General features: G+C 43.8%; 2 protein-coding genes across 2 annotated transcripts in view; one reads left to right on the top strand and one right to left on the bottom strand.

Moving 5' to 3' along the window:
• Positions 1-17,669, top strand: part of LOC138952364 (transcription factor IIIB 90 kDa subunit-like) — a 40,590-nt gene that overhangs the window by 2,523 nt on the left and 20,398 nt on the right. Inside the window, exons 3-5 of the mRNA XM_070324022.1 lie at positions 234-311; positions 4,080-4,253; positions 4,871-4,975. Coding sequence (XP_070180123.1) covers positions 234-311; positions 4,080-4,253; positions 4,871-4,975 — 357 coding nt within the window. The remainder of the gene's footprint in view (positions 1-233; positions 312-4,079; positions 4,254-4,870; positions 4,976-17,669) is intronic.
• LOC138952363 (BTB/POZ domain-containing protein 6-B-like) lies at positions 9,978-17,157 on the bottom strand. Its single transcript, XM_070324020.1, has 4 exons — positions 17,015-17,157; positions 13,739-14,272; positions 13,042-13,438; positions 9,978-12,071 (listed from the first exon to the last, which is right to left on the bottom strand). Exons 2-4 carry the CDS (start codon positions 14,263-14,265, stop codon positions 11,436-11,438), a joined length of 1,560 nt encoding a protein of 519 aa, XP_070180121.1. The 5' UTR covers positions 14,266-14,272; positions 17,015-17,157; the 3' UTR covers positions 9,978-11,435.

Here is a 17,669-nt window from a genome sequence, read left to right on the forward strand (position 1 = left end):
CAGGGTTTCTCCTTCAAACAGATTTTTCGTGTGTTTTTGTTTGTTGAGGAAGGTTTATGTGTCTTTTAGATAGGCTGTAGTTTCTCTTTTTATACTTTGCCTTTGATGGGGTAGTATGTCCTGGACCATGCATTCCTCATGTGCGCGTAGAGTGTACTGATTGAAGTGTGAAAATATTTTCTATACATGTGTACTGTGTTAATGATTCTAACATTTTTCTTTGTTTTACCCAGGTGCCAAGTCATACACTCTAGGTGGAACCTTCACTCATGGCATTGGACGAGACTCACGCACAGTGACGCTCCAAAATGGTAATGTTTGTACTTTGTGTCTTCCTTATAATAATATAATAAATGAGCATTTATATAGCGCAACATCATAACTTTACAATTACTGTATGCTCTTTGCGCTTGACACATTTAAAATTAAAACACAGTTGTACAAACATTTACATCTACATTCATAGTCAACAAAGGTTAATTAAAAGCATACACCATCAAACGTACATTACAAAAAATTCTTCCACTAACTAAGTAATAAAAACACGAATAAAATAGGTAGTGAAAACAAGGAAATACCAGCTGAATACCCTTAATCAAACAGAACATGTTATCAACAATACTGAAAACAGCCCCAGATGTTTATACATTATCACATTATCACTAAAACAACAAATACACTACATGTAGCCTACTGCTGGTCTGAGAAAACAAAATCAGGGGTTGTATTTCTTGAAGAAGTGTGTTTTTAGTGCTCGTTTGAATGCTTGGGGTGACTGAGAGTGGCGGATGTGAAAGGAGAGAGAATTCCATTGTGTGGGTGCGCAGAAAGTAAAAATGCGTTGTCCGTATGTTTTGGTTTTGGTGTGTGGAATGGTAAGGATGCGACAGTCAGAAGAGGCACGGAGTTGTCTTGCTGGAGAATAGACGGTGAGGAGTTCAGAGAAGTAAGCAGGAGACGAGCCAAAAAAGAAGTTAAAGCAGAGGGTGGACAGTTTGTAGTCAATGCGGGCTTGAATAGGTAACCAGTGCAGTGTGCGAAGAAGTGGTGTTGCGTGATCTCGTTTTCGTGCTTTGAGAATGAGGCGTGCTGCCGAGTTTTGGACTTTTTGTAGTTTATGCAGGGGGTACAGAGGACAGCCAGAGAGACGAGAGTTGCAGTAGTCAAGTTTAGAAAGAACAAAGGCACAGACAAGAGTGTTAGTTGTTTGAGAGGAGAGTGTGTGGCGAATGGTGCTGATCTTACAAAGCTCAAAATAAGCTGCTCAACAGACTAAAGATATATGTTTGTTAAGGGTCATGTCAGATGAAAGGGTGAATCCAAGGTTTCTAGCTGATGGTGAGAAAAGAATGTCGGTGTTGCCTACTTGAACAGAAACAGGTTGGGGAGAGGGAAATGTAGTGTTCTTCTTTTTGCACAGTAAGACTTCAGTCTTATCATCATTGTTATCGACCATCCAAGATTTAACATCAGTGATGCGTGTCTGAATGGTCTGGATGGCGGAATGTGTCTCTGCAGGGGGACTGGGTTTATACAGCTGGGTGTCATCAGCAAAAGACTGATTTAAAACAGAATGGTTTTGAATCAGTGTGGAGAGGGGCTTAGTGTACATGATGAAAAGGATGGGACCGAGTACTGAACCTTGAGGAGCGCCGAAAGAAAATGGGGCTGGAGCAGACATCTGGCCATCGACAAGCACAGCCTGAGTCCTGCCAATGAGATAGGACTCGAGCCATGCTAGCGGTGGACCGGAGATGCCGTACAGAGTCTGAAGTCTATGGAGAAGCGTGACATGGTCCATCGTGTCGAACGCTGCAGAAAGGTCAAGTAGGGTAAGCACTGACACATCACCACCATCCAGAGCAGACAGAATGTCACTGATTACTTTAAGTAGGGCTGTTTCAGTACAGTGAGAAGGGCGATAAGCAGACTGAGAATGCGAGATCAAATCGTGTGTGTTCAAATATGACAACAGCTGCTTCAAAACTACCTTTTCAAAAACTTTGGACAAGAATGATAAATTAGATACAGGACGATAATTCTTCAAAATATTGACATCAAGACTAGGTTTTTTGAGAAGTGGTTTGACAAGTGCAGTTTTGAACAATGATGGAAAAACACCAGATAACAGGCTATCATTGACAATTTGAGTGAGAGTTGGCAGCAACACATCAAGATTCTCAAAAAGCAGTGGTGTGGGTATGGCATCAAGTGGACAAGTTGTTGGTTTGGACTTCAGAATAATGGATCTAAGGTTTTTTCACTGATTGGCTGAAATGATGGAAAAGAACAATCAGTGGGAACATCAACATGACTGGAGGAAGCAGAATGTGCATTCATCTGATCAAGTTCAGAACGAATATCAGAAACCTTCTTGATAAAATAATCACTGAATACATCTGGCAGCTGACTAGCGGGGAAAACAGTGGGAAGTGGGGATACCTTACTGCGGCCGGTCAACCGGCTGCAAATATTGAACAATTTTTTGCTTGAATCGCAAGCAATAATCTGGTTTTGGAGGAAGGTTGTCTTTGCTGCGTGTACTAACTTAGTTACAATGTCCTTTGCTCCTTGAAATATTTGTTTATGGACAGTAAGACCAGTCTTAAGATACGTGCGCTCAGCACGCCTACGGTCACATTTGGCATTACGCAGTTCGACACAGCTGCTACTGGTGTGTATGCCTTGCCGTGGCGTAGCAGCTTGCGTGCCCTGATGATCCAAAGAGCTATGCCGGCCGGAGCCTTCATAGTGCTCCTGGCAGGTGTAACCACGCCGGACAGGTCTGAGGTGAATGGGGCCAGACTAAGTATACACCCTGGCCCTCCAGGTTGGGGGTTGTGCGAAGGGCTAACAACTCATCCATGGAAAAAAAAGTACTCGTTACAGAAACGTCAACAAGAGACCCAGGATCGGAGTGCCTGGCGAGCTCTTGTTGGCGGCCTATGCCCCGGACGGGGTCAAAGGCATATATATGATGATGAGATGAGTTCGACACAGATATCGGAGTACCACGGTGCGGACTTGGACGGACGGACACGGCGACGTGAAACAGGGGCATGAACGTCAAGAGCAGCACGAAGTGTGGCATCAATTTGGTCAGCAGGGGGGAGGGGGGCAGCGCGTTCTGCAGCTCGTCCCTAAAAGCGTCTTTATCCATCGTACGGCGGACAGACTTAGACACGGGTGGAGGAGGAGGACACTGGGTCAAAAATGATCTGAGGCTAAGGCAGGTGTAACAGACACAGATTGAACAATATGATCATCAGGCCTATGCATAACCCAATCCTGTATGTGATTCTTCTTGTGCGTTGGATGACTGACTGACTGTGTGAATTGAAAAACATCTAAAATATCTAACATCTTGACAGTGGAAGGGTGGTTGCAGTCATCAAAATGAACATTGATATCACCAAGCAAAACAGGAGTTCCAGACAAAGTGTTACAATAGTCAACAAGGTCATGAAATTCAGAGAAAAACATGGCATCAGTCAATTTGTTTTTTGAGTTTGGAGGAGGCCTATAGATGCAAAACATCTGAACTGGTTTCTGATGAAGGGCTAGTGTCACTTGTACACACTCAAAGGATGGATGTGTAAATGGCAGTACCGAATTAAACGACACATGACTAGAGAGAGAGTTTTTGAAGATCACTGCTATTCCACCGCCGCGAGTGACACTGCGGGGAAACGATCGGAGGGAATAGTTTGCTGGTGTCAAGTCAACAATAACACTGTCGTCACCGTTCTCCTTGAGCCAAGTCTCGGTCAAAATCAAAATGTCTTGGTCATTGTCTTATGCCTTTTGTGCAGCTATCACCAAGGCTGTGTGTGTGTGTGTGTGTGTGTGTGTGTGTGTGTGTGTGTGTGTGTGTGTGTGCATGCTCATGGTTGTGGAAATTAAGTACCAATCGCACCCCCACCCCCCAAAAAAAAGTCTAAGTCAAACAAAATCAGCACATTTTTTATGCATAATCCTAACGTTTTTCATTACTCTGAATTGATTTGTTATTAAAGAAATGTTCTTCTGAAGTAAGAGTTCAGAACAAAATGAAATGATTGAAAATGTTCTGTGTGCAGCCAAGCGTAAAATTCAGGAAGTAGGTGGCCAACTTCGCCTGAACCCTCATTACCTGGATGTGGCCCACAACTTCTTCAAGATGGCGCTGGATAAAAACCTGACAAGAGGACGAAAGTCTCTTCACGTTGTTGCTACCTGCCTCTACATTGTCTGCAGAATGGAGGGAACATCTCATATCCTTTGACACTGATTTGCTTTGTGTAGGAAATGTTTGTGTTGAGTTGTGATATTTTTTGTTCATTTCTCGTGTGGTTGTGTGTCTCTTAGCCCATTGGCTACCGTCCAATAACACCCACTAAAGAATAACCCACACGAAGATCCTGGAAATGCCAGCTAATATACAAATTACCATGCTACTTACTTTCATGTTTGCTTATCGTTTCTACCCGCTTCCTGCAAGGTTTGACTTGAGCGTTTGCGTTTTCAGAAAACTTATTTTTGGTTACTTTGCTAAAATGTTTTAAAGTTTGAAATTGACAGAGTGACTTCCCATGTCATGGGAGAGAAATGTTGAACTCATGGCCCTTCCTTGGCTAGTTCAGCTATTACACCCCTCGCAAATGGAGGGTGGGGGGGGGGGGGGGGGGGGTGGGGGGTGGTGTCAATAGGATTCATTGTCTTTGGTGAAGTCATATAAGCTGCTAAATGGTTCAATGGTAATAATGTGTAAAGAAACCAAGAGTAGCAACTGAAAGGTATATGAAACCTCAAGTACAACATTTAACAAATTTAACTTATTCTATTCTTTAACCATGCATTTTAAGCTTTGATAGACCTTGACTTAAGGTACATATGCTGCTGGACTTGAGCGACATTCTGCAAGTGAACGTGTACACGCTTGGCAGGACGTTTCTTCACATCTGTCAGGCGCTGTGTCTCAACATACCTGCAGTGGGTGAGTACCCCCCCCTCCCCCCCCCCCCTTACCCCCTTTACCTTATGTCTACCTTTCTCGTGATACAGTGGAAGCTCCCCTTTTAAGACCTCAACAAATCTGGTCTTAAACTAAGTGAGAGAAGGGAGTCTTATGATACAGGTAAAATGACAGAGGCAGGTATGGAGAAAGAAAAAGTGGAAAAACAGGGTCTTAAATTTGGGGGGAAGTCTTAAATGGGGGGTGGGGTTCTTAAACACGCTATCTCTTCAAAAGAATGGACTGTTTGAAGACACCTTTCTCCCTGTGAAACTGTAAAAAAAATCACATACAGTGATACTTCAGATCTGCCTAGGCTTTCAAATTGGATGTGAGCTCCCTTTAACAGCCTCACTCAGGCATGGGAATTGTCCACGAAATCGCAGATTTTCGCGAAAAGGAAATTAAGTTTTGGTGAAAATAAAACATTGTCTAAGGCACAAAAAAAAGGTAAATTAAATTATATTGTATACTATTGTCTCTCCATCCATTATTTGCTTACACAAGAACTATCAAAATATTGGTCTGAAATGCTAAAATTCGTTTTTCTTCCAGGGGTCTTTGCCTCCCTGGTCCCCCCAACGGGGCTCTGCCCCTGTACCCCGCCAGGGCCTAGGCGGCCCCTGGACCGTGGCCTATTTTCTATTTTGGAATTCCCATGCCTGCTCAATGCTTCACGAATGTGCAGTGGACAGTTTTTGAATTAGTTTTGCAGATTGAAAAAGTGTCAAATGTGAAATTCATTTAGCCAATATTCCCACTCTGGGTGGAAAGCAACCAGCCTGTAGGTTTGTTGTTGTGTGTGGAAAGCAACCAGCCTGTAGGTTTGTTGTTGTGTGTGGAAAGCAACCAGCCTGTAGGTTGGTTGTTGTGTGTGGAAAGCAACCAGCCTGTAGGTTGGTTGTTGTGTGTGGAAAGCAACCAGCCTGTAGGTTTGTTGTTGTGTGTGGAAAGCAACCAGCCTGTAGGTTTGTTGTTGTGTGTGGAAAGCAACCAGCCTGTAGGTTTGTTGTTGTGTGTGGAAAGCAACCAGCCTGTAGGTTTGTTGTGTGTGGAAAGCAACCAGGCTGTAGGTTTGTTGTGTGTGGAAAGCAACCAGGCTGTAGGTTTGTTGTGTGTGGAAAGCAACCAGCCTGTAGGTTTGTTGTTGTGTGTGGAAAGCAACCAGGCTGTAGGTTTGTTGTGTGTGGAAAGCAACCAGGCTGTAGGTTTGTTGTTGTGTGTGGAAAGCAACCAGCCTGTAGGTTTGTTGTTGTGTGTGGAAAGCAACCAGGCTGTAGGTTTGTTGTTGTGTGTGGAAAGCAACCAGCCTGTAGGTTTGTTGTTGTGTGTGGAAAGCAACCAGGCTGTAGGTTTGTTGTTGTGTGTGGAAAGCAACCAGGCTGTAGGTTGGTTGTTGTGTGTGGAAAGCAACCAGCCTGTAGGTTTGTTGTGTGTGGAAAGCAACCAGGCTGTAGGTTTTTTGTTGTGTGTGGAAAGCAACCAGCCTGTAGGTTTGTTGTTGTGTGTGGAAAGCAACCAGCCTGTAGGTTTGTTGTTGTGTGTGGAAAGCAACCAGCCTGTAGGTTTGTTGTTGTGTGTGGAAAGCAACCAGCCTGTAGGTTTTTTGTTGTGTGTGGAAAGCAACCAGCCTGTAGGTTTGTTGTGTGTGGAAAGCAACCAGCCTGTAGGTTTTTTGTTGTGTGTGGAAAGCAACCAGGCTGTAGGTTTGTTGTTGTGTGTGGAAAGCAACCAGCCTGTAGGTTTGTTGTTGTGTGTGGAAAGCAACCAGCCTGTAGGTTTGTTGTGTGTGGAAAGCAACCAGCCTGTAGGTTTTTTGTTGTGTGTGGAAAGCAACCAGCCTGTAGGTTTGTTGTTGTGTGTGGAAAGCAACCAGCCTGTAGGTTTGTTGTTGTGTGTGGAAAGCAACCAGCCTGTAGGTTTGTTGTTGTGTGTGGAAAGCAACCAGCCTGTAGGTTTGTTGTTGTGTGTGGAAAGCAACCAGCCTGTAGGTTTGTTGTTGTGTGTGGAAAGCAACCAGGCTGTAGGTTTGTTGTTGTGTGTGGAAAGCAACCAGCCTGTAGGTTTGTTGTTGTGTGTGGAAAGCAACCAGCCTGTAGGTTTGTTGTTGTGTGTGGAAAGCAACCAGGCTGTAGGTTTGTTGTTGTGTGTGGAAAGCAACCAGGCTGTAGGTTTGTTGTTGTGTGTGGAAAGCAACCAGGCTGTAGGTTTGTTGTTGTGTGTGGAAAGCAACCAGCCTGTAGGTTTGTTGTTGTGTGTGGAAAGCAACCAGGCTGTAGGTTTGTTGTTGTGTGTGGAAAGCAACCAGGCTGTAGGTTTGTTGTTGTGTGTGGAAAGCAACCAGCCTGTAGGTTTGTTGTTGTGTGTGGAAAGCAACCAGGCTGTAGGTTTGTTGTTGTGTGTGGAAAGCAACCAGCCTGTAGGTTTGTTGTTGTGTGTGGAAAGCAACCAGCCTGTAGGTTTGTTGTTGTGTGTGGAAAGCAACCAGCCTGTAGGTTGGTTGTTGTGTGTGGAAAGCAACCAGCCTGTAGGTTTGTTGTGTGTGGAAAGCAACCAGGCTGTAGGTTTGTTGTGTGTGGAAAGCAACCAGCCTGTAGGTTTGTTGTTGTGGAAAGCAACCAGGCTGTAGGTTTGTTGTTGTGTGTGGAAAGCAACCAGCCTGTAGGTTTGTTGTTGTGTGTGGAAAGCAACCAGCCTGTAGGTTTGTTGTTGTGTGTGGAAAGCAACCAGCCTGTAGGTTTGTTGTTGTGTGTGGAAAGCAACCAGCCTGTAGGTTTGTTGTTGTGTGTGGAAAGCAACCAGCCTGTAGGTTTGTTGTTGTGTGTGGAAAGCAACCAGCCTGTAGGTTTGTTGTTGTGTGTGTAAAGCAACCAGGCTGTAGGTTTGTTGTTGTGTGTGGAAAGCAACCAGGCTGTAGGTTTGTTGTTGTGTGTGGAAAGCAACCAGCCTGTAGGTTTGTTGTTGTGTGTGGAAAGCAACCAGCCTGTAGGTTTGTTGTGTGTGGAAAGCAACCAGCCTGTAGGTTTTTTGTTGTGTGTGGAAAGCAACCAGCCTGTAGGTTTGTTGTGTGTGGAAAGCAACCAGCCTGTAGGTTTGTTGTTGTGTGTGGAAAGCAACCAGGCTGTAGGTTTGTTGTTGTGTGTGGAAAGCAACCAGGCTGTAGGTTTGTTGTGTGTGGAAAGCAACCAGCTTGTAGGTTTGTTGTGTGTGGAAAGCAACCAGCCTGTCCTGGGCTGTAGGTTTGTTGTTGTGTGTGGAAAGCAACCAGGCTGTAGTTTTGTTGTGTGTGGAAAGCAACCAGGCTGTAGGTTTGTTGTTGTGTGTGGAAAGCAACCAGCCTGTAGGTTTGTTGTTGTGTGTGGAAAGCAACCAGGCTGTAGGTTTGTTGTGTGTGGAAAGCAACCAGGCTGTAGGTTTGTTGTGTGTGGAAAGCAACCAGGCTGTAGGTTTGTTGTGTGTGGAAAGCAACCAGCCTGTAGGTTTGTTGTTGTGTGTGGAAAGCAACCAGGCTGTAGGTTTGTTGTTGTGTGTGGAAAGCAACCAGCCTGTAGGTTGGTTGTTGTGTGTGGAAAGCAACCAGCCTGTAGGTTTGTTGTTGTGTGTGGAAAGCAACCAGCCTGTAGGTTTGTTGTGTGTGGAAAGCAACCAGCCTGTAGGTTTGTTGTGTGTGGAAAGCAACCAGGCTGTAGGTTGGTTGTTGTGTGTGGAAAGCAACCAGGCTGTAGGTTTGTTGTTGTGTGTGGAAAGCAACCAGCCTGTAGGTTGGTTGTTGTGTGTGGAAAGCAACCAGCCTGTAGGTTTGTTGTTGTGTGTGGAAAGCAACCAGCCTGTAGGTTTGTTGTTGTGTGTGGAAAGCAACCAGCCTGTAGGTTTGTTGTTGTGTGTGGAAAGCAACCAGCCTGTAGGTTTGTTGTTGTGTGTGGAAAGCAACCAGCCTGTAGGTTTGTTGTTGTGTGTGGAAAGCAACCAGGCTGTAGGTTTGTTGTGTGTGGAAAGCAACCAGCCTGTAGGTTTGTTGTTGTGTGTGGAAAGCAACCAGGCTGTAGGTTGGTTGTTGTGTGTGGAAAGCAACCAGCCTGTAGGTTTGTTGTTGTGTGTGGAAAGCAACCAGCCTGTAGGTTTGTTGTTGTGTGTGGAAGTGGAAGGATGCTCTTAACCAGGCAAAAGCCTGAATCAGTGAACGGATAGATCTATGGTGATGCAGGGTTTAACCTGGGAGAAAAAGGCAATGGGACATTTGTCCCCCTCAACCCAATTCCGATGGGACATAGTCGAAGGCAAGACGCGACAAAGAGGCCAGTACGTGTTTTGACCAATGGTGCAATATGGTGCCTTCTGAGAATTAGCCGCTATATTGTGTTATCTCTGTATGTGAATGTGTAATCCAATGAAAAGTGTACATTTGGTGGCGCAGTGGTACGTAATCTCAATGCGCCCTGTGACGCACTGACGGAAATTGTGATGGGACATTTTCAGATTTAATGCGCCATTCAGGGCGCACTAGTAAATGAAACCCGGGTGATGTACAAGATGTTTTGCATAGGATTAAGAAAAATATCTTTCAGAGGGTACTGATTACGAGGGAAAAGGCTTTGTTGCATCGTGGCCCACAGTCAGCCATTTCTGTCCAGTCTATTTGCTGCTCTTTCAGGAGCCTGTTTTTTTCACAATTAAAATACTATCTTTGTTGGACAACATGAGTACTCCATGTTCTCCACTCTTGAAATGTTGCAATCTACAAACAAGTACAACTAGAAGAGAGTATACTGTGTGTGTTTGTTTTCTGTTGGTGTTTTGTTTAAATGTTTCCGTCTTGTGATAATGACACTTGCACTGTTATGACATGAAGAATTTCAGCTTGGAGAACAAAGTGAGGGACTTAGGTTTTTCATTTTGATTCTCTAGACTAAAAACTGAGACTAGACAGTAAATTTGAATGTACATTAACTGATTAAGACTTAATAAGAGTCAAAATACAAGAAAGGCTAGTTATTCGAACATTTATTGATAGACAGAACAAAACATTCACCAGTATGCAAATCTAGGGAACTTTGAACTGGACGGACAAACAATAATGAAAATAAAGTGACGATTTGTACACTACATAAAAGTGATAAGGCCTAAAAAAAAAATAGGTGTGGTTACGGTAACCCGACCTACCCTATTTTTAGGGGCCGACCCTATAACTTTTTATTACATTTGTCAAACAAAAAAAACAAAACAAAAACCCCAAGAAAACGAGTGCAGAAAACGCAATGAAAGCGAAAGCGCTCGAGTCGCACACTCCCTGTCAAGTAGGTTTAATTTGTACACATTAGAAAAAAAAAGTTTAAAAAAAAGGTGATTGCCTACCTTCCTACCCTATTTTTTTTGGTTATGTTACCGTAACCACACCTATTATTTTGTTTGGCCTAATACTGTTTGATACATGGTTAGGAGTATGTTTCGGATTTCAGAGACTGTTGTTACTTAAAGCTATTGTTACACTCATTTCGTCTCTCCCTCTATTTACTAATTTAGTCATTACATTGTAGTGTTAAACATGCAACAGTATTGGCGTTAACCGGTAATTTACCGGTTGAAACGAGAAACTACCGGAACAAAATTGGCTGCCGGTATGACCTACCGGTTAATTTGTAGAACTACCTTTTTTTTTTTTAGCTGGCAAAACTATAAAACCAGTACTCTGAGTTGGACTGGAACTGGTTCCAATGACCAGCCTACCGTTCTTTTCTGGACTGTTTGCTTCATTAAAGTTTGCGTACCGTTCGAAAAAAAGTACTAGCGCCATCACTGTGCAAAACTGTTGATACATGTAGTTGTACACACAAAACTGCCTCTACCTTACAGTATTTGTTCAGTAGTTCACAGTACCTGGTACTTCTACTACATCACCCAAGAGACAGAGTTAAGGTTTTCCAACGCTATGATTAAAACATAATTAATAAATTATGTACATGAATAACATTCTTACAATGAAACTGGTCACAGAATTTGCAGTTCACGCACTGTATCTGTAGATACCATACCGGCCGTTGCGTGCATACTCATAACCACATTCACTTCCCCCACATCTTGTCAAAGTCACACACTGTTCATGGGTAGGCATGTACAACTAACAGATTTTGAGACTTGTCATTGCGCTACACAGGGTTACTACAGTTTTTGGAAAAGGTTTTCCCAGAGAGAGTTCAGGGCCAGTCATACTGATTGAATACTGTCACATTCTACAGTTCTGAATACAGTCACATTCTAGTGACCAAGTGCGTAGGTTTCAGCAAAAGAAAAGCAACTCTGGTATCTGCCCGCCCTGGACCCCTGTGCCATTTGTACTGTCGGACGAACACTAAAACTGGAAGATCACTGATTGAATACTGTCACATTCTATGGTTCTGAATACAGTCACAATCTCACATTCTAGTAACTACTAAGTGCGTAGGTTTCAACAAAAGAAAAGCAACTCTGGTATCTGCCCTCCCTGGACCCCTGTGCCATTTGTACTGTCTGACGAACACTGAAACTGGAAGGTCACCTTGCCACACTGCACCTCTGCTAACCCCTCCTGTCCAAAGTAGCTGAGCTCAGTCCCGTCCAGTACCGCACTGGCCGTGTAGAATGTCTCTGCTTCTATTTGCACAGGGTTGTCAAACAGCACAGGGAAAGTGTTGCTGGATCCATCTGATTTAAACGTTGTTAAATTCTGGCTGAGCAGCACCCCGTTTTTCTTCAGTTCTATTCTGACGAGATACTCCGCGGCTCCGTTGCTGGAACCGTACAGCCCAAAACCCACAATGAAGGTGCGTTTGTCAACGGAAAACTGGATGCTGTCGCAGCGGCCCCGATAGCGCCACTGATTGCTGCGATAGGCGGAAGACTGGAAGCGGTGAACACAGTACTGGATGAGACCTTTACGATGCTTGCATTCGAACTTGAGCTCAGGTTTGTTGTTTGCTGTGAAGTGGAGGAAGATGTCGGTGGTCTCTTGAGCGGTCAGCATTCCCGACTGGGCCGGACCGTTGGCGAACTCCTCCAGGTTCATTGCTGGCATACGCACCAGGTACAGACTTGGACCCAATACCTGCACACACAAACAAATAATTATCAAAAGTGTCTGTTGAAAGGAGTGTTCCTGACCATCAAAACCCTACCATCAAGTCACTGGGTAGGTGAAATGATCAGGCGTCATGTGGAAAAACCAGTAATAATGGAGTGAATTCGAATTTTACGTCTTTCTTTTGGCAGAGCTACAAAGAAGGGGTGATACAAGAGATTTCTGTCTCAGACACCTGTTTGATTCTGAGCATGGGTTTGAAAAATAATCTTAAGACTTAATCAATCTTGAATCATTTGAAATCTAAATTGTAGAAACTACCTACTCCTATAACTTAAGCTATCTTCTTCTTCTTCTTCTTCTGCGTTCGTGGGCTGAAACTCCCATGTACACTCGTGTTTTTTGAGTGGAATTTTACGTGTATGACCGTTTTTTACCCCGCCATTTAGGCAGCCATACGCCGTTTTCGGAGGAAGCATGCTGGGTATTTTTGTGTTTCTATAACCCACCGAACTCTGACATGGATTACAGGATCTTTTTCGTGCGCACTTGGTCTTGTGCTTGCGTGTACACACGGGGGTGTTCGGACACCGAGGAGAGTCTGCACACAAAGTTGACTCTGAGAAATAAATCTCTCGCCGAACGTGGGGACGAACTCACGCTGACAGCGGCCAACTGGATACAAATCCAGCGCGCTACCGACTGAGCTACATCCCCGCCCCACTTAAGCTATCAAATGATTGACTGTTATGGTTTTTTGTTGGCCCTACATGGACACTATGCAAGAGTTCTTGTACTGGCTCTGGTACTAAATCTTCGCTGTTCAAGTTGCACCAACCTCCCTTAACATGTTCATACTTTCTACCCAAAAGAATGTCTGTGTTAAACGAGAGAGAGGCTGGCCGAGAACTGGAGTTGTACTGCAGCAACCAGGAGAAAGAAAAAGAAGAAACTTGTACTGCAGCAACCATACAACCTTCACTGAATCCTAACTTACCTGTCGTTTGTTTTCTGCCATCACTTCCAAATCCTGCCGCCGGCACTCCGCCTCAGCCCAGCGCATAACCGCCATAAAGACGGATGCTTCCCTGGCGTTGAGGGTCTCCCTGCTCAGTATGGTCTCGAGAGTTTTGTGGTCGATGTCAGCGAATCCCTCGGACCTCAGCGCCTCTTCGGCCTGCGCGTCGATCACCTCCCAGCACCTCTGCATGAGGTGCAGCTCCTCAAACAGTCGACCCTGGCTGAGCAGGACGCAGGCGTTGCGAGCGCTGAGACTGGTCTCCAGGTAGTTGACACAGGCCTGAGCCAAGTGCGACACAATGTACTTCTTTGCCACGTACAGGGTTGCCAGGACGTTGTCTGCTTCCAGCTGGATCTCATCAGTGTAGAGATACCTGTGAATAGAGACAAAGGAGACTGTAAATTCTGTGTTCCACTGTTTTAATTAATAAATTATGGCACTGCCCCTACCTAGCATTTCTGCCAAGAAACACAACTTTGGACTTCTTTATTAAGTCAATGATTGTAACTATTTCATCACATTTGTACATATTGTTAAAGTGAAGATCAATTCAAGGTCTCTCATACTGTATGATACACAATGCAGACACATTTGAAAGAGAATTACAGAATAAAGGAATGTAACAAGAAATAAACATATCAACAACAAAAAAACCAAGAGAATAATTCTTCACCTGAGGAGATTCTGGAAAGCGACAGGCTCTACGTCTGGGATCTCGACTTCTTTCATCTCATCAGCCAGGCCTCCGAAGAACATGGCAAAGAACACAGAGCTACCAGTGGCCAAAACGTACTTGTGGGCCGGAAACTTCTTCACGTTTCCTTCTGCGCCCACGCGAAACGTCACATCTGACATGAGGGGGTTGTTGAACATGGCGGCGTTCCGGTCGCGCACGCACGACTGATTGGCCTGCCAGTTTTGCTCTTCCGTCGCCTGTGCTGTGGGGAGCTGCTGGGAGGATTGGGAGGGAGGACTAGGTCGGGAGGACGTTGCCTGGTTGACGGCAACAGCACCTGCTGGCTGCCAGGAGATAGGGATTGCCCTGTTGTCAACGATGTGCGGCTGGATGGTTGTGGTGGTAGAGGAGGAGGATTTTGAAGGGGAGAAAACGGGCACGACGTAGTTCTGCGGCACCTCCTGGTTGATGTCCTCCTCCTCCTTCTGCCGAGGGAGGCAGGACTTGGTGACAGCTGCCATCATGCTAGATCTGTTGGCAGACAGTTTGAGAATACACAAACAATTGAGGACTTTAAACTCGAAAGGGGTGTGTAAAAAGATCAGGATGAAAGTTGCTTGTTCATTTTAATGATCGTTATTCTCTCAGGTGACAGGTACTCTATTGCAGGTCATATGCATATAAATTTAGAGCCCTTAAATCCCTTTGTTTCTCAGTGCATTGTGTAAAGAGAGGATGATTCACCACGGGAATGCAGTACAGAAAAGAGGAATTACCAACTTCTAGCATGGAAATTAATCTCTGTGGATCTAAGATAGCCTTTAGGTGAAGTGATTCCACTACTTTGAAGCGTTAGTTCAACAGTTTTGTAAGCCCAAACAGTTGTTACTTGTTTAATAGAACAATTTAAACACATGTAACACACACATTCAGAAAAAAGCCATGGTTGATCTCTTAATCAAGTCAATACTATGCCCTAGCTACTTTAAGACATGGAAAAGGTGATCATCAAAAGTGGCATTCATTCACAGCCTGTGAGTGTGAGCATGACCATAGAACAAACTTTCAGCTATGCAGTGGTTGTATCTGAAGTTTCACTGTTAACGCAATAGCCCTAATAAAAAATTAAAAAGGTGTTCAAATCGCCAAAAACTGGTAGTGGCAGTACTGGCACAAATTCCCAAGAACTGGCAGTGGCATGTTTTTCACTCGGTGATTTACAAGTCTTTCGCAGAGTAAACACTTTCAACTGTAGATAGCTAGGTATCATAAAATTTCAACTGGAGTTTCTCATAGTCATACTAAAGTATTAAAGGAGAAAGCTGTTTGCAATGGGACCTAAATTGCTTCAAACAGGAAGAAAGAAAAGAAAACTGTTGGTATGAGCCGTAAGTTTGTTTGTTTGCTTAACGCCCAGCCGACCAGAAGGGCCATATCAGGGTGGTGCTGCTTTGTCATATAACATGCGTCACACACAAGACAGAAGTCGCAGCACAGGCTTCATGCCTCACCCAGTCAAATTATTCTGACACCGGACCAACCAGTCCTAGCACTAACCCCATAATGCCAGACGCCAGGCGGAGCAGCCACTAGATTGCCAATTTTAATGTCTTAGGTATGACCCGGTGTGACGTTTTCATCTTTCGCCGTGTTGATATTTCGCTTCTCGGCCTCGTAGTATAAACTCTACACTGAACAAAAAAACACCCTTCGATAGTACTGATGAGCGACCTTGTATACCTTACATTCATGGGGCCAAATTTGTCCAACCAATTTGTTTTATTTAACTTAGAAATTTGATTCATCCTAAAATGTTTCCTTCTTACTCAAGGGACGTAACTACTCAGTACACGTTTTCGAAGAATTCGATATATTTTGGGGTTGAAATCTATTAAATTTTACCACCAATTTTCTTCACATGCAAGAAACTGACATGCTTTTCGTCCATAAATAATTTCACTTCTTAATTTTACCAGGAAACAACATTTCAGTCTTGAGTATATGTCGAGGGGGAAATATGTACACAGGCGAAAGATGAAATCGTGACACCGGTCAGCCGTAAGTTCACCGAGTTAAAAAAAACCACCACTGAGTTCAATCATAGTGTAAGGCCAACAAAAAAAAATGCTTTGGTTACGGTTTCATGGCCAAAAAAAATAGGGTAGGTAGGTCGATTAAACTTTTTTTTTTTTTTTTTTTTTTTTTTTTGGTTGGTCCCTCTTGAAATGATAAAAATATTTGTGTATGCAGGATATTCGAGGTATTTTCATATGGTGTATTTGGAACCACAGATATTAATTACTTTTTCATGCTAAGAAAAGAAAACTGGACATACCCTTTAAACTGTATAGTGCCACTAGTGAACACAGTTTTCGAGAGTCATGCCAAAGTCCAGTTCGAAAGAGTCTTCGGGCTCGGCACTTATTTTCGTCGACCCAACACATTTTATCCCGAACAGTTTGCCGTCCAAAGTTGGATGAAAATCATGAAAAATGTCCACCAAGGTTGCACTCTTCGAGTACCGAATTATCAGTCGTGTTTGTTCGATATGAACGCACTTTCCGAATACGATTGCAAATGCAGACGACATCTTTTTACGTTCGCGCAACGAACGAACGCACGAGACTGACTTCCCTTGGATATGGGAGTTGTAAAAAGCGGAGTGGTGTCCCTTGTCGGGCTTGTTGTTGTCTGCTCGCCGGCGATCGATGTTTTCTCTGTGCCGTGGTGTTGTCGTTTTCGGTGGGTTTTTGTGTGTGTGTGTGTGTTTTTTTTGTGTATGTATGTGTTTGGTTCATTTTATTTTTAGCTTTAGGACCAAATAAAAAGTTTAGGGTCGGCCCAAAAAGTTAGGGTCGGTCGGGAAACCGTAACCAAAGCATTTTTTTTTTTTGGCCTAATGGGGCAGGGCCAACAATAACAACACGTCACCACAAACTGACCTGACATTGACAAAGAACGTATGGAAGACAAGTGCGATATTTTCACCATCAAGACGTTATCTAATCTGTTTGATACAATCTTAGCTACTTGTTGCCTGCTTCACGCCCCCTCTCACTAGCGCAACGTAATCGATAGAACTTTCTTTGCTTGACTTCTTCGAATCTTTGTAAGAGTGCAACCACTGTGCACAGACTGACAGAGAGTGCGAGTGCTCGATGTTGGTTCCTGTTTTGTGAGCCATCGGAAGCCCTAATTTGAGCGAAAGTATTGCGTTTCAGTTTTCTATTGCCTTGGAAAGCATGTTAGACGCTGCATTAAGAGAGTATTTACCTGTAACAGTGCCAGGCAGCATCTAAAGTCTTTCGATAGACGAGGATGTGTGGTTTCGTCTCGACACAAATCTTCACCCCGCTGCCGCGCCCCCTTGCGACAGTAAAAACGAAAGTAGAAGTTACCTCCCTTGAACTCTAATGTCCGAATTCTCTCTCTCTCTCTCTCTCTCTCTCTCTCTCTCTCTCTCTCTCTCTCTCTCTCTCTCTCTCTCTCTCTCTCTCTCTCTCTCTCTCTCTCTGTTGCTCCCTTTAATTTATCTCTCTGGTTGTTTTCTTCTTAACTCATCTTAAATATTACATTTTAAAACCATACTTTTTTCCCCAAGCATTTCAAAGCCTTGTGAAGTAACATTTGATTTTCAGTCTTTTCTGTAAGATTTGTTGTTTTGATTTTGACCAGCAGCTTTTTCATTATTCAGACAGTAACACTGTCCAAGTATCAACAAACTAGTTATTAGTTGTAGGATTTACATACATTTGCAAGTTCTTATTATGCAGTAAGATACATGGTTAGTAGTAAGGTAGTAAGTCTTCCAAAAATTTGAAAACAAACAAGAAGAAAGTGTTCTCTAAAAACATACTGAGTACACTAAGATAAAGAGACCAAATACAAAAATACTCACCCAATCTCACCAACCCCCACACTGACACAC

This window comes from Littorina saxatilis, linkage group LG17 (genome assembly GCF_037325665.1).
Source record: "Littorina saxatilis isolate snail1 linkage group LG17, US_GU_Lsax_2.0, whole genome shotgun sequence".
NCBI lineage: Eukaryota > Metazoa > Mollusca > Gastropoda > Littorinimorpha > Littorinidae > Littorina > Littorina saxatilis.